Source organism: Crocodylus porosus, unplaced genomic scaffold, assembly GCF_001723895.1.
Source record: "Crocodylus porosus isolate Cpor-Errol unplaced genomic scaffold, CroPor_comp1, whole genome shotgun sequence".
NCBI lineage: Eukaryota > Metazoa > Chordata > Crocodylia > Crocodylidae > Crocodylus > Crocodylus porosus.
The window spans coordinates 78,981,701-78,998,471 of NW_017728931.1; the positions used below are offsets into that span (position 1 = coordinate 78,981,701).

Sequence of the window (16,771 nt, forward strand, 5' to 3'; positions counted from 1 at the left end):
GGGGAAGTCCCAGTCCCTGCACAAGAAAATGGACATGAAGAATTGGTTAAAGAGTTCTGCTTTCTCCTCTAGCGCAACCACCAGATTCCCCAGCATAATTTGCAGGGGCCCCACATTACCCGGTGCCTTCTTCATCTTCCCTATGTATTTGAAAAAGGATTTTTTGTTATCCTTGATCTTGGACGCTATTCCTAGCTCTATGTCCACCTTAGCTTTCCTGACAGCCCGAGCAGAGGAGGTATACTCCTCTTTGGAGATAGCACCCCCCTTCCACCGGGTAAATCCAGCACAGAAGGAACAATTCAAGCTGGTGCATGCAGCTGTAAATAAGTCCAGATATGTGAGGTCTGTCTGGACAGAAATTAATCAAAGCTTCTAATAATGGCAGAAAGTTTATTTCTTTTATTAAATGTCACAATACTCAAACCTTTTTTCTTCAAAATGTAGTTTCAGATTAATGTTCTCATGGAAAAAAAAATCTCTACTGCCAGTCTTCTATATCTGCTGTACTTACATACACAGAAAAATATTTTTTACCTTGGATAAGTTATCATTTGGCACCTGCCTACCTTTTCTTTACTTTAAGTGTGTTCAGTTTGGAGTTGAAATAGTGTTTCTACACTTCAGAATAAGTAATATAGTTCTCAACATAAATTGTCTTGAATAATCCCTTGAAATGGAAAAAAAAAACCCTATAAATTCAAAGTTATAATTAGCTCAGGTATATTTTTTGTTAAAAAGGAAGTAGCCCTTTGGGCAAAGCTGACAGATATAACAATGTGAAAGCCAAAGAAAATATTAACATTTTAGCTGCGCTTTGTTATAGAACAATATGATTTTTTTCTTTTTACCAGCAAAAAATTAGATATGCCTTTCAGACAGTTATGACTAGGCCCAGTTTGGCACATGTTTTCTCAGTCAAAAAGAGTGTAATTGGGTTAATCAGGCTCCCTGCACACCTCTCTCTATACTGTTCATTGCTGGACTGATTTCAGTAAGTTTGTTTTGCTCTAAAAAGAGCTAACTTGACTGCAGCCACTCATCTGAGATCTTCATGGTGACTGACTGAACTGAAGTCCCTTGGATATAAGAGGGGAAAAGTATAGAAGTGTCTTGTCAGAGAGCCTTTGGAACTCATTCCTAATGGTCTGTATCAGCCCAATTTCTTGCCTTGCAGGGTTTTCTGGAGAACCCATCTTCATCCCTGGCTCACAGGAAATGGGTGTCGAATAGGACTGGGCAAGTGTGGGTTGTGTGTTAGCTCAATTAATTTTAGTCATTTAGGTTTTTGTAACACATTTGATTTGGTCTTCTGTTGTTCCAAAAATCACTCAGAACCAAGGAATCTGACCAAGGTCTCCTTTGTTCAATGTGTGAGTCAATTAACTCTTCTAAGACCCACTTAAAGAAATACGTCTTCACAGATTGGAGAAAACTGATTGGTTTTTATGGGCTGAGGACAGAAGCTACACGTAAGTTGGTATAAGTGATGGGCAACTGGTTCAAATATGCAACACAACAGAAGTTCAATGCACATAAACCACTTTCAAAATGGCCAAAACTGGTTTAAGATAAACCTGGATGGATGTAGTATCAGACTTAACTGATTTAGGTTTAATCTGTTTAGTGAATGTCTGGCCCAGATCCCCTCCAGATTCAAGTTAACTCACAGTCCCCCATCCTAGGATGCTTTGCATCTCCCCTGCAACCACCTGCTCCCTCACAGAGTGGATAGGTTAGACTTGGTCCAAGCTATCTGCTCCAGCCAGGCAGGGAGGCATGCTCTAGTGCTCCGGTCTTCTGGCCCAGGCCACTCCAAGCACTTGGCTGCGTTTCCAGCATCAAGAGTGAATGTCTGTTCACTTGCCTGTTAGTTCAATCTACGCAGCTTAGACTTGCAAAGATTAAATTGATTCAGCCTCGGGTTTTTTGACTGTCTGTACTTAATGTGTTTATATTTATTCCAGCTCTCTTCTGCTCTTTATGTCTGCTCTGAGAGTACTGCCCCAATGGGAACCACTGCCTCCAAAAGTGTTTTGTCTCATTGATGAATGTCAGCTGCTCAGAAAAGTTCTCACCTATCGTTCCACTGCTACACTGAAATTCTGTTGCTCCAGGTTTGATGAAGAGCTATAACTGCTCCACTGACAGAGGCTTCAGTTTAGCAGAGTGTTTGGCAAACTGAAAGAAAGTGCTAGATTACATGTGGTTGCTCATATGTGCGGGTTGTTAGCCATGCCTATCTGAGCCCACATATACCTCCTCTTATTTGCAAAATGACATTTTGAAAAAGCATGCAGCTGAGTTTCCTGACAATAGCAGATACAAGAATATACTACCTGCCACCCATTTCATTCCACTACACTAGCAAGTCCTGTCCTTTTCAAGCTAGAATCCTAAAACCATCAATTCTTAGATCAGATCAGATCAGCTCTACCTCCTGCTCCTAAGTTTTTAATTTTCCTCCCAAATAACACAGCATAGCCTATCTCAACTAGTAGCCAGCTGGATGCTATCAGCTGAGCCCTGTTTTGCCTCTACCACCTGCTCTTCTATCTCTGACTCACTGTACCATCTGTGGGGCCTGGATACCAAACCACCCATCATTTTAATTGAAATAAACTTGTGTATAGTATGTCATAATCCTTGGCTTCATGGATTCCAGCAAATGTTTTCTTTCCTTGACAAATAAGGATTTTTCTTAAGTGACAGTGGGTAATTGTAGTAATTTCCATCCATGCACAACGGCATGAGATAAGTATTTTAATACAAAAATAACCAAAGTTGTTGGAAAGAGTCCTTGACAAGTAAATAAGAAAGGGAGAAAACTACATCATAGGAGAGATTTGCAAATAGGGAGAGAAGAATAAAGATTATTTCTGTGGATCTGGAAGATCGATTAGGCTATTCCAGGAGGACAAGTCCAGAAAAATAGAACAAGATCTTTAACCAGTGTAAACACATGCACTGACCCAAAGAAACCAATGATCCACCTACCAATAATAAATCAGTGGTAAAAAGGTAGATATTAGTAAAATATTAGTAAAAATCATCCTGAAACCTTTTCCATCAAAGAGGAAAGCTAACCATATTTTCCTGTTATTCATATGGCTTACCACCATAGATATTGCAGACTAATATAGTTGTACAATAGTATATAGCATAGAGCAACAAAGCTTTAGTAACACATATTCCTTATTAAAGGGCCAGTTGTATCCAGTACTTATAGCTCCATATTGTGAATAGTGAGGTTTAATACCATCTCAGTGGAAGTTCTATCATGCAGGGGAAACTATAAGAACTATTAGGAAACGATCAGAAATGTATCTAGGTATTTAGAATCCTAAGGTGAAGAAAGTAGTGATTATGAGTACTCCCCAGTAGAGATTTATCATATGATATAGAGTCTCATGTTGCTCTCATCAGTTTCCTAGACTTGGGGATGACCCAGCCAAAACAGCAAAGGTCAGTGAATCTAGTCATCTCAGCCTAAGGAAATATCCAGTATAGATGATTCCTTGTGGTGCATAAATACGCATTTTAGGAAGAACTTTTACACTGTGAAGGTGATTAAGCATTGGACAGAGTATCCAGAGAGTTTGGGGGAATCTCCATCCTTGGATGTCTTTAAGAGCAAGTTAGGCAGACACTTGGCTGGAATGGTTTCTTTCAGGTCAGTCTTGCCTTGGTCAGGGGTTAGACTAGATGACCTCCTGAGGTCCCTTCCAACCCTACTATTTTATGATTCCTTGCAACTCACTAGACCAGTGTGCAACAAACAACCTTTAACCATGTTATCTGCAGTGCTATCTCCAATGCCACAGTCACCTGCTAACTGAAGTGTTGATTATATAGGTGCAGCTTTGACAACTGACCATGTCACATGAATAGACAGTAAGCACATGGCTAAGCACCTGCTGTATAGAAAACTGCAATCAGGAGAAGTGAGGATGGGTAAAAATGTGTTTTGTAGACCTATTGAGGTTCCACCTTATTCAGAACAAGATCCTGTTCAGACTCAGACCGCTCCTTCCTGCTACAATACCAAGCCTAAGACAAGAACAGAATCCCTCTGTTTGTCACCTGCTGCCTTCAACATGAATAATTAGGACACATTATTAATAACCTCCAACTCCTGGAAAAGGATGGCCGTCTCAAGGTAGCCATGGATGACAAACCTGGCTTATAGATGAGTCCCTAACCTCTAATGGCATCTCTCCAGCAACAGGCTGCCTAACTCTAGGTGTGCATGATACATCAGTGCAATATTGGATTGGCACTGATATAAAGAAAATTGAGTATATCAGAAATTGTCCTGATGTGACTGATAATTTGGCCGATAAATTCCCATGCATGCATGCAACCCAGCATGCAGGCAGGAAGGAGCACAGCCGGGCAGCATGGAGAGCAGTGTGCAGCTGGTAAGTCTGTTGTGGTGGAAGGGGAGGGGAGAAGGAAGAGGCATGAGGGGGCAGATCAAGGCCCTGCAGTGAGGGAGGGAGTGGAGCAGGTTTTGGGGCAGATCCTGGGGAGACACTGCCCAGCCAGGGTGGGGTAGGGTGGGGGCAGGGCACAGGATGAACCATGGCTTGTCCATGGTGCGTGGAGGGGGCAGCTCCTGCCACAGCGCACACCCCAGGAGGGCAAGGGGTGGGGGGGGTGTATGCCCTGGATCTGCACAGGGCAAGCAGAGTGGGCTGCAAGCAGAGTGGGCTGCTGCTACAGGCTGGGGTAAGAGCTGGGGCCAGGTTCTTCCCAGCACATGGTGGGGTAGGGTTGGGCTGGGGTTGTACTCGGGGCAGGCAGCAGCAGCGGTCCTGGAAGGGGAGGTTGGGGAGCTAAGGTGAATGTTGGGGTGGCTGCAGGCCCCCTCCCCTCACAGTGCTACCTACCACCACTGCCACCCACCCCCAGTGCAGCCCAGCTCAGCTCATGCCGGGAAGAGCCTGGAGCTGCCCTGGCCCCAGCCCACAGCAGCAGCTGCCCTGCCCATGCCTGGCACAGATCTGGGGACACACCCTCCCCATGCCGTGGCCCACCTGGCTGAGCAATGCCTGCCCCAGCCCCTACCCCAACCCCAGTCCCACCCCTCCCTTACCACAGGGGCCTTGATCTGCCTTTCCACACCCGTTCCCTCCCCTTCCACCACAACAGACTTACCAGCTGCACGGGGCTCTCCATGCTGTATTGGAAATCAAATCAGTATCAGCCAATATACCTCTCTAAAAACTGGCTATCGGTATCAGTCCCCAAAATCTCTATCAGTGCACCCCTACTTAACTCCTATGTTCACCAAGGCACTGGGCCTTGCTCTGGACTCAGATGTAAGCTCTGCCCCCTCATCAATACAGAGCACATCAACACTGGACCAAATAGTGTGGATTATGATATCTGAAGTTCATTCACCTTCACCTCTGTCAATGTTTATGCCATCACTTGCTTGTAGTGCCCCTCTGCTTCTTACATTAAATATATGGGGCAATTCCTGTATGTAAGAATCTTACCTGTGACATGCTGGGGTCAGCGCAGTCTATCAGCAGCTGCTACTGGGGCAACACAGGCTCAAGCTGCTGTGGCTGGGAGCCGGGCTTGTCACAATACTGGCTGCAGCAACCCTGTGATATGGTCTTATTTTCCTTCTAAATAGGCACCCAGGGCTGGTGCCTCACTCGCCTACCCCTAGATATGCTATATATGTCACTATATATAATGCAGTTCTGTCTTTTTTCCCTTCTTCTTATATGTAAGTTTATATGTATATGTATGTTTTTCCTCAGCATCTCCATCTCTTCCCCAGTGCTTAAAAAGATTCATTTGTTAGTAAGGAATTGATTTTTGTGTTCAGGGAGAAAAATGTTTACCTAATGGTGTTTTTTTTCTATATCAGGGCTGTATATATAGTACCTGATCCTGCAAACTTTTATATAGATGATTTACATTACAAATGAGAGTAATTCCATTCCCATATGTAAAGTAAAGCATGTGCATTTGAAATTGAAAATCAGGGCCAGAACTCCCTGTAGTTGTAATTTTGGCCTACTGAAAACTCCTAGGGAAGTTATTCTTGGCAAACTTAAAACTCCAAATGACTACATGCAAGTTTTAAGTGTATAAATAATTCAGTGCCTGGTACATTAGTACAAATTGTTTAGTAATTATCATAAAATAAGGAACTAATGTGAAGGTATTATTATATTTCAATGCAGGCGAGGATCTAATGTCTCCCTAACTTTGGACATGAGTAGTTTGGGAAGCGTTGAACCTTTTGTTCCTGTACCAACACCTCGAGAAAAGGTAGCCCTGGAGTATCTGCAGTCAGCTAGCCGGATCTTAACAAGACAACAGTTACAGGACACAGTCACATGTTCTCATTTGCTACAGACAGAATTCATGGTGAGCATTTTTATTATTTAAAATACTTAAAGCAAAATGGAAAAAAGGAAGAAAGACAGACCTATCTTACAAGGCACTTTTAATACTGCCTATTTTAATAAGTGCAAGAAGCATGTATGCCAGCAGGCAGTCAGGAACAAGATGTATACAACCCTCTTGAGCATATTCAAGGAATACCAAAGGTATTTAAACAATCCCATTTTTATTAAACATGCTAGAGCATGTGTTTTCTTGGGGGTTTATTTTGTTTTTAATGTTGTATATAAAAGTCAATAGAATAGATGACAAACAAGTTACCTGGGACCCAAAATAGTTTTCATTATGCATTATTTCACATCAATAAAAATAGGTTTTATGTATGTATTTTATATTTAAAGGGACACTATTTATACAAGTTATCCACTTCAGAAAAATCCCTTGCATGTTTTGCCAACAACAGGTTGCAGTGTTTAAATTGAAAGACTTTTGGGTATCTACTGTACTTTCTACCTTTTATGCTGTTAATTTACTACACTTCGTTTCACATGGACAGTGAAATAAGAACAACTCATTTTATTTTCAAGCCTGATCCTGAAATTAACATCTGCACCTGCATGGCCCTTAGTGACTTGAAACCATCCATGTGAAAGCAGTTCTAGGATTTAGGACCGCAGTCAGTTCCAGTTTCTTGTTCCCTATGGTTGACAGCATTTTCCTGTTTGGTTTTCAACATTTTATTGAAAATATTGTAAAATTTCTATTTGCAATGTGTGTTTAAACTTTTCTTTAATGTGCTTTTTTGGATAAAACTACTAGATAACATGAGCTTAAAGTTTTCCTAACTACAGCGAAAAATTTCAGTTGTCACTTTTAAAATGCAGAGAAAGCAATATCAAGCCTCCATTTGTTCTACCTACTCTATTTACTTTAAATGGCTATAAATATATATTACAAGACCTCTTCTTGGGACTAGAACCATTTAATATGGCAGGCATTTTCCCCATAAAATATTCAAAGAAATGAAAATTCTTGCAGAAATTTTCTGGCAATTTGATGCAGAACCAAAACATTTTGCATTGTCAGTTAGCTTTTCACTTTTATAAACTAACATTTAGATTTTCAATGGAAAATTGCTATCAACATTAAAAACAATACTGTTTGGGGGTTTTCACCATCCAGATACATTTTCGAGAAGAAAAACCCAATAGTTTTCTTGAGGCCTTGTAGAATATATAAATTAATTTTAACATTATATATATAATATCAAAATACATCTTTTGATCTGTAGCCTAGGTTCTTGTTCATCTGGGAGCTTGAATTTGATAGCCATTCAGAAAGCAGAGGGCTTTGCTCCTGAAATACTTGCATCTCAGAAAACGTAGATTTCTAAGCCAGGCTCATAAATCTTTAAAATGTGTCTTTAGTTGAAATGAAGAAGGGAGGAGAGGGGCAATGTTCTTGACTGAGTTAAAAGATTACTTTAATTTTGAGATTTCTTTGTCCAGATGCCCAACACAGAGCTGTCTATCTGTGAGTACGCATGGATCTGTACCACCCAAGGGTTGGTATGAGGCTGAATATTTCCAGCAAGAGTTCATTCAACAGTACTGCTTTCATATGCTGTCTTGCACTGGACCCTAAACTAAGCTGATTTTCATTACATTCAACCTGGTTTATAGGATTCCTGCCTTACTGTCCCTTGCAGCTGCTGAGTTAAAAAGGTATTATTGCATATGTAAGCAGAGATCCCTCTGCTTCAGCCTGTCTCCTCTCACCTAATAGTACTATATTACTATACTGTATTACAGATACTGTATCTTCCATGGATATAATACTTTGCACCCAAGGTGAATGAGCAGCTATGAATCAACCAATTCTGGGCATCTCCAAACCAATGCTTGCTCTTCTGTGCCCCTGAGAGAAAGAGTGGGGGTGAGGGCACAGGAGGAAAGCAGAGGGCCAAGAGGATGGAAGGAGTTAATCTAAAACATTTACTGTCTGTACAGCAGTCCCAAATTAGCTCATGATAGTTTCCAAGGTAGCACTATACAAAAAAAGTGCTTGCTCACTTGCTCACAGTTTTAAGCTGTAGTTTCCCCATTCTACCTCCACTTTACATTTTTACTATCCCAGTTAAGATCCTAGCTGCCCACCCCAACTTACCTATCTGCTGCTCTCCCTTTGGTCTGTTATATTTCTGGCTTCTCTGAGGGCTTATTCCAAACTTTGTCTGGGACTCATTTTCCTCATTTTCACACTCAGTCTTAACCTAACCTCCAACATAGGAGCATCCCATATCTTTGTACTCCAGTTTCTTCCTTACCTCTCATTCTTCTGAGTTCCTCATTCCACCCTTGCATGGGAGTAGCTTGATATTCTATTCACAATTTGGTTTGGGGGTATCACTGGGTAGGGTGACATTGTTTTTATAAAAGGGCACACCATTTATCAGGGGAACGAGAGGTATACTTTCCTTACCTGGCAGTATCTGGCTGTCTTGTAGCTCAAGCAGCCTGTCAGGGCTTTGGGTCTTCCTATCATAAAGAAGCCATTCTTCCAGTAGAAAGAGAGTCAGTATGCTGGAGAAGCTCCAAATAGAGACTATAATAACCGTTCAAGAAACCTCTGCCCCTATTATAAATCAGAAACTAGGGTTGAGTGTTTTATCACCCTCTGCCTAGCTAGTGGAGGAATTCTTCTTGCATGCTACTTGCAGTCCTGTTGGGTTAGGGGAAACTACATTGTGCACAGGGCAGCATGGGCAGATGTACATGGATAAGACCAGTAGGTGTGTATGTACAAATGGATGTGAACAAATGGATGGGCACAGACAGAGTGCTGTCAACTGTGTAGATGGTATGAATAAATTAGGGTAAGAGCAAAGTAGATGTGAGTGAGTGACATGAACTGTAATGTATTAGAGATATATTTTCTTATTTTCCTTTCTTGGAGCAAATGCAAGAAACACATAGGTATGCAAATATGTGCAAATCTGTACAAGGACAGAGCCTGTGTTTCTGCCCTTTCTACCCGTCTACAATAGGCATTTCTGCTAGCTGCTGAGCACTCCCAAAAGTTCTGGTGTAGAGCACTGGTTCTCAACATATAACAAGATTCTGGAACCCCACTGCAGAAGGTTAGAGGGTAATAACCTGCCTGCCTAGGAGAACTGGGCCAGCTGACAGGGAAGATTGGCTGGCTCTGGAGGAAGTTAAAAGCTCTCAGAGAGATGACAGTGGGGGAGGAAGGTAGCTGAGAAGGAATGCAATGGTGCAGCACTACAGTGAAGCCCTTACCCTGGATAGGAGAGTCAGGGAGGAATTTTGTTGAAATTTTGTTCCATTTCTTTGGATGTAGGAAAGGAGGAAAATTGGTTCCTGGCCCATGCTAAAGAAGGAATAACTCGCTACACAACCTCATTGGACTCAAGACTCCACTCATTGGAATCGAGGCACCCCTCTATAACTTTTGTCAATCGAGTGGCACCCAATTTCAAAAACTAATTTATATATTACAGTGCATATCACCTCCTTGCAGAGGGGTCTGGACAGAGGGGGTGGAGGATCTGCCCGAGCCTTCATTTATCTGCTTATCTCCTTATGTCTCATGGCACCCTTCAAGAATCAGGTGGTACCCCAGGTTGTTGCAGCACTCTGGTTGAGATTCTTGGGTGTAGAGGATTGTCATGGCACATCTGATTGATTTCAAAGTTTCAAAGAACATTCTAGCCATCAGTGAGCAGAACTATATTGATTTTTGTAAGAATATTAACACAATAGAAGAGCTAGAACGCAACATCTTTTTTTTCTTTCTTTTTGATCAAACAACACTGTGTTTAATGGAAAAGGGTTGAATTGATGCTGCCATGATGGTCCAAGAATTATGTAAGAGGCAAGGATTTTTGTGGGCATTGTCTTTTATTGGACCAACTGCATGGCTAGACTAGACTTGGACAAGCTTTTGAATGCAAAGCATCCTTCATGAGATCTTCAGACCAGTTGTCTAAGGCTAGCCCAAGCATGTAGTTTGTCCAATAAAAGATACTACCCACAACATTCCTTGCCTGACATTTAATGGAAAAGGAATTTTTCATGACTTCTCAACAAATCACTCAAAGTTTTGAAAATATGTTATTTTAGATTGACCTGACCTTTTTTTTCAGATCTCCCAACAAACTGAAAAATTCTTTGCTACCACAGTATTGGCCACCGGTTTTTTAGTTTGGGAGGTTATGAACTATGTTAAAGTACACAACAGTTTCAGTGAAGTTGAAACATACCTTACTGCGTGTGTCTACATATGCATTAGATCTGGGAGCAGTTTACTTATGAGTGAATACTCCTGGGCAGGCATTTACACATGTAGGGAAGCAGGAGCAGATTTGCTGCTAACTGCTCTCACTTCCTTATCTGGGATCTCCCAGCACTAGCCCTGCAACCACAGAGCAGGCACTAGAAGATAAGGATCTCCCAGCCCCTCACTCCCCAATTATGATGGCGAAGGAGGGGGCTTGGAGCTCCCAGCTGCCGGGGCAGGGGGACATAATACCCACCCAGGATCCAGTGGCAGAGCCCGCTCTGGCAGCAGGCAGCTCCCAGGGTCAGGGAGCAAACTCCTACCCGCTGGTGGCTGGCTGACTGGGAGCAGATTTGCTTCTGGTCAGGCTTCTTCACAAACACTACTGCACAGTAACTACTCATGAGTAAATTTGCTATTAGTATTTGCAGGTAGGAAATTTACTCATGATTATCAAGGTTTAATGTACAGTAAGCATGTGCATGTATAGATGTACATGCTTATTACACAGTAAACTACACTACTTCTCAGTAAAGTGCCCCATGTAGACACACCCGTTTGTTGTGGAATGTGCTTTACTGTAGTGGCAAAAAGCAAAATTTTACACAAATGTTGCTGTCTCAGGCTCATTCTCTACTGGGGCTACTTGCAGGCAGCACATAAGGGGAACCACCCTCAACTTGCCTGCTACATCCTTGATCTTACAAAGAAAAATGAGGGTTCACTAATTTTTTTGAGGGCCCTGGGGGTTACTCATGTAGTGATGGGATGATGACTTGGGGCTCCACCTCCCCTATACTCCACCCACACTCCAACCATAGGTGTTGCCAAGGATGGAGTCATCACCTGGTCAATGGAAATGGGCTTACTCGAGGATGTTGGTGCTGAAATTTCTCAGATGAAACCTTGGCACTAGTACTCCATGATGGTGAAGAATGTTATGGCTACTGTCAAAAAGCCGTGGTTCAGGGCATCAAAACAAATTTCCAAGACAAAAATAAGCAATGGTGTACCTCAGTGGTAGAGGCATATGATTTATCTTTCAAAATCATTGATAGATAAGTCTCTAGGCAACCCTAGATTCCCTGGACCAAGATCCCCCTCAGGATTTGGGTTGCCCCTCTTTACTAGGGCCCCTGATGTGCCCAAACCAAATATCAAAGAAACAAAATAAGTCCAATAGGGCCGTTCAACTTCACACAGTTCTCAAGGAAAAGAAAATACACTGGGGACTGGGAAAACTGAATGTAAACTGCCTTCTGCAGTCCTTTGTCTGGGCTGAAGCTCTCAGGCTCTGGTGTTAAGTTCTTAGAGTGCTCCCTCATGGAAAAGAATTAAGCAGCTTAGACCCCTTCACAGGTCTACCCTATTTGTGGGGTCCAGCCTGGTAGAGAAGCTCTTGTCCCCCTTTTGTCTCCACTCCCCGGACACCTGACCTGAATGCTGTCAGACTTTCTGGATCCCTGGCCTTATTGCCTGGTGTTCGTCTCCCTCTGGTCAAGTCTGTCTTTTCTTTTATGCCGCCGGAACGTCGTGGCCTTTCCATGTTATTCACAGAGCGTCCCCAGAGCCATAAGTAGCATGAGCTGATAAATTGATACGGTGTCAGTGTATGTTGCTCCTGCTGCTCTGTCCCTGCAGGTAAGTCTGTCTTGTAACTGGCTTTTATTGGTCTATGACCAGTCGGGTTGTGGCTGCAAGCCACATTCTCAAGGGAGCTTTCCGGAGGAATTTGCCTGTCTCCCTGGGTCTTGCTGCTACAGTTCCAAAAACTTTTGAAGTTTTATCTGCATGTCATACATTATTATTTAGGAATTTCAAGTGTTTCTGGCTTCCTTGTATAAATCCTTGCTCTTTGCCACTACAGCAAAACACTTTTCAACTACATTTCTCTGAAACTTACATATTTTAACCTATCTCATAACCTTATAAAAACTTTGCTTTTAATAATTCATCACAAGTGTTCATTGGAAGTCACCCTTCAATGTGCAGTTCATATGTTTACTAAAGGAAGGGTGTTGACAGGCTGGAGGTGGGAAACGCTTTTTTGTTAATAACTTTGATGTCAAAAGACAGTTGTGTAGTAGCAGATGGCCTTCTAGTGATAATTTCCTGCATGACTTCTTTAGGAACACCAATCTGATATAATTTATTTTATAGGAAATACCAATGAATTTTGTGGATCCCAAAGAAATTGACATTCCAAGTCACGGAACAAAAAACCGTTACAAAACAATTTTGCCAAGTAAGTATTTAACCAGTGACTTTCAGTGTAAAATTTAGTCCCATGTTGTTAATACGATTCTGCTTGTAGCTTTGTAGGAAACCTTTCAGTCACTTTCTTTGGATATTTTATCTCAGTTTAATTAACTATCCTACACTGTAAATATCAGAATGTGAAGAACAGAGAGGAACCAATTCTGCAAGTCACAGAGTCTCTGTTGCCTTGTTCTGCAAGATCAGGCTCTGAATGAGTGAAAGAGATTTATTGCAAATCCTTTCCTATCTAGACTTAACTGGTCAGATAAATTAATCGATATGCCACAATACTATCTCAAGCAGACATTCATCTTTTTTGGGGGGGAGGGCGGTTCTTTCTGTTATCTCTTTTCTTATTCTACTGATGCATAACTTTGTGAGCTGCCATATAGCAATCTTTACACTATCTCTGTCACTGTTAGCATTACTGTTAATTTATTATATTACTTCTCTTTTTTCACTGGTGCAAACAATTCATTTCCTGTATTAATAAAAATAGCTTTATTTTGAATAGAACTGGTCAAAATATTCTAATGGACTTTTAGAACCAAGTCTTGGTAAAGTTTAAACCAGTTGTGAAAACGTGGAAAAAATGTTGATGGAGGCTGAAACATTTTCCTTCAGTTTTGTCAGTTTGTTTGAGTTCATTTACACTGTCATATTGGAGCAAATTAATATTATGTTATATTTGGATATAAAATATTACAGTCTGATATATTAAATTATATATAACATTTTCACATTAACCAAGCAAAATACATCAGTGATGATTCCAAAAACATTTTCTGTGGAATGCAGTTTTTATATTTTGGCTTTTTGGTTCAGTTTGGAATTAAAACTGATTTCAAAATGGCAGGATTTCTTGTTCCAAAAATTCCAGTTTTTGACCAGTTATAATGTTCTTGCAGTCATGTGCTGTCTAGGAATAATGAGCAGAGTGCATTCTATGTGGTTCACGCATTTTAAATAAGACTATTTTCTACTGGTTGGACTGCATGAAAAAAGGACTGGAGACAAATTAATTATAATTGTTGGTCATCAAACATCAAACAATATCAAGTCTTAGAAAAAGAACAAATTGATTAACTTCGGTCCCCACTGGAAGTCAAATGGAGTTTTGCCATTGACTTCATTGGTCATGAATTTTGTCTATTATGGTCAATGGGTCTAATACATAAGTGATGTGGAATTAAGTAAATTAAATTAAGCCAGTGTAGTGCCAGAATCTACCCATGATTTTGGCCCATTGTCAACAGGATGTTCACAAGGGGTGAAATCCTGGCTCTTTTGAAGACAGTGGGAGTTCTGCCATCAGCTACAACAGAGCCAGGATGTCACCCAGTGGCTCCCATCTGCTGACATTCTAAACCCTTGAAAATACATATAAAGAGAACACTCTTTTTAAAAAAAGTTTCACAATTAGATCTCCTACTGCCACCATTACATGTGCAGTCAAGAAGTATACCCTGTAAATCCAATTGATTATATTATTCTGCATTATATATAGAAATTGGGTAGATGTTTTGTAACTGTCTGATGAAAATTAAGAGAAAACGAGGGTAGAACATTGTCCATGTATTATTTCACATAAATATCACTGTGCTCTTTCAAAGAAGATATTTTGGGGATCTAGGCACATTCTGATAATAAATACACACCCTATGCCCAACCCAAAAAGTTTTGGAAATGATTTGAACTATTGAATAGAACAGCCTTCCTCATTTCCTGCTCAGATGATATCAACCTACTGCCTAGAATGCTTGTATCAGCTTTTCCATTCCCAGCACTGGGTGCGTCTGTTAAATCAGGGCACCTGTGGTGACAAGTGATATTTAAAATAGTGGATTTTCTCCTAAAAAAGTCTGTAGCCTGCTTGCTCCACCATTGGCACGTCAGAGAAAGTTCTCATATTCTGAGAGAATTTTGTCATGCTACTAAGTGACAGAATGGATTAGGGTAAGTTTGTTTAAATAGCCACTATTTGGTCATATAATTAAACATGCAATTAAATGAATGCCTGCTGAAAATTATTCCTTATTGGATAATGTTAAGTGTAGGAGATCCTTAAATACTTTGGGGGTTTTTTTCATTTACAGAAAAAAGTAGCTAATGCTCACATTCAAAGCTAGAATCTTGCTCAGTTTCTTAGGAAGTGCTATCAGTTTTAAGAGCAACATGGTAATGTATTCCCAAGTTTTAAGACAAGAAAAAAACCATCTAAATCATAAACACAAAATGCTTTCTTGTGCCAATGTATAAACAGATGCTGTGAAACAATTCTTTTGAAGCTTCGAATTCTCAGACTCCCTTAAGCTATTACCACAGTTCTAACTTTGTATTCCATCATTTTTCCTCCAATCCTGCTCCCTTTTGAAGTCCATACAGTCATAAGTAGGCATTCAAAGATTAAAAGACTTATGATTAGGCAGCAACAGAAGAAAAAATTCAGCCTGACACCAAATTCACTACAGATACATCTTGGAAGTTGTGTATATCCATCTGAATCAGTTCATTTAGTTTTGGTTAAAGTAGTAACTCCCTAATACGTCAAGAGTATTCAATATTATTATTAAAAACATAAACCTGAGGCAAACATAATTTTTAGCATGTTACTTCTACATGTGGAACATGAATCTTTACTTCCTAACAATGAAATAGCCATCAAATTATAAAAATGAACCAATTAATTTTCCTGAAAACAATGTGTTGATAGTTTGGAAGGTGATTCAAGTATGATAAAAGATTTCATGTCAATGCATTTTATGCAAGAGACATTTTGAATCAGTAATGTAATGGCCCGTGATATATTCTCTGTCTTGATCTGCAAAATTGAGCTGTAGATATAATAAAAAGGAATTGTCTTACAAAATTTTCTTTCTTGCAATAGTTAAGCACATTGACTGAGTAAGGAATTCAGACTTGAGACCAATGCCAATTATTTTTTGTTATTAATCATATGTAGGATGTTGTAAAGAAGAACATATCCCTGCCCCAAAGCATTTACACTTTAAAAGCACAAGTAATAATTAGAAAGAACAAACAAGCCAGAACATGCATTGAGTGGGATATGAGCTTTGAAGCTGGAATGCTTTGTGACAAGATAGGATATTAGCAACTTCTAAAAGATGGAGATAGAGGGAGCTTCCCATATAATGGTGGGGAAGCTATTCAAATATGGGAAATGTGGAAGAGGACAGTGGTAATTTTATGTCAGTAAAAAGTAGATCTTAATGTAGATTCCCCTGACAATTACAGGCATACATAATTATAATGGTCAGCACTTCAATAGCATCTTCTACATCTCAAGATGCTGTACATATGTTAATGAATTTAGCCTCCTGGCTATGCTTTGTGTTGCCTGCTCTGTGTTGTGTATAAAAGATCATTAACACAGTGATACCCATGTCACATGAGTAATTTAATTACTTTGGCTTATAAGAATAACTGAAAAATGCCTCTCCTTAAGCAATGTTTAGGTTTTCCTTTTTGCAAAGCTGCTTATACAAGATGCATCTGTTTGGTATCAGTATTTGGGAATGGCTAATACAGTGGTGCTCAACAGGGCTGTGCAAAGCTTCGGGTGATTATTCAATCTGGAGGAGCTTCAGCCAGATTCGGTGCCCAGATCTCTAAATTCAAATTGAATCAGGGAACCAGTAAAAAGGTCAGAATTGATTCAAAGCTCTTCAAATCTTCAGAAAAGATTTGGAGAGCTTCAATGATTTGAGTAGTCCCTGCCCACTGCAGCAGGGAGCTGGAGCCAGACTTGGAGCTGGTAAGTAGGAGGCAAGGGGGGGAACCATGGGAGGATCCCTGCCAGGCCCCATCCCCTGCCGGCTCCCCC

At 40.7% G+C, this 16,771-nt stretch overlaps 1 protein-coding gene across 2 annotated transcripts in view; it reads left to right on the forward strand.

The window, feature by feature from the left end:
- The window catches only part of PTPRR (protein tyrosine phosphatase, receptor type R), a 211,627-nt gene that overhangs the window by 155,613 nt on the left and 39,243 nt on the right, over nucleotides 1–16,771 (forward strand). For both annotated transcript variants that reach the window (XM_019543212.1, XM_019543213.1), the window contains 2 exons: nucleotides 6,207–6,393; nucleotides 12,829–12,913. In XM_019543212.1, the coding sequence (XP_019398757.1) occupies nucleotides 6,207–6,393; nucleotides 12,829–12,913 (272 nt within the window). The remainder of the gene's footprint in view (nucleotides 1–6,206; nucleotides 6,394–12,828; nucleotides 12,914–16,771) is intronic.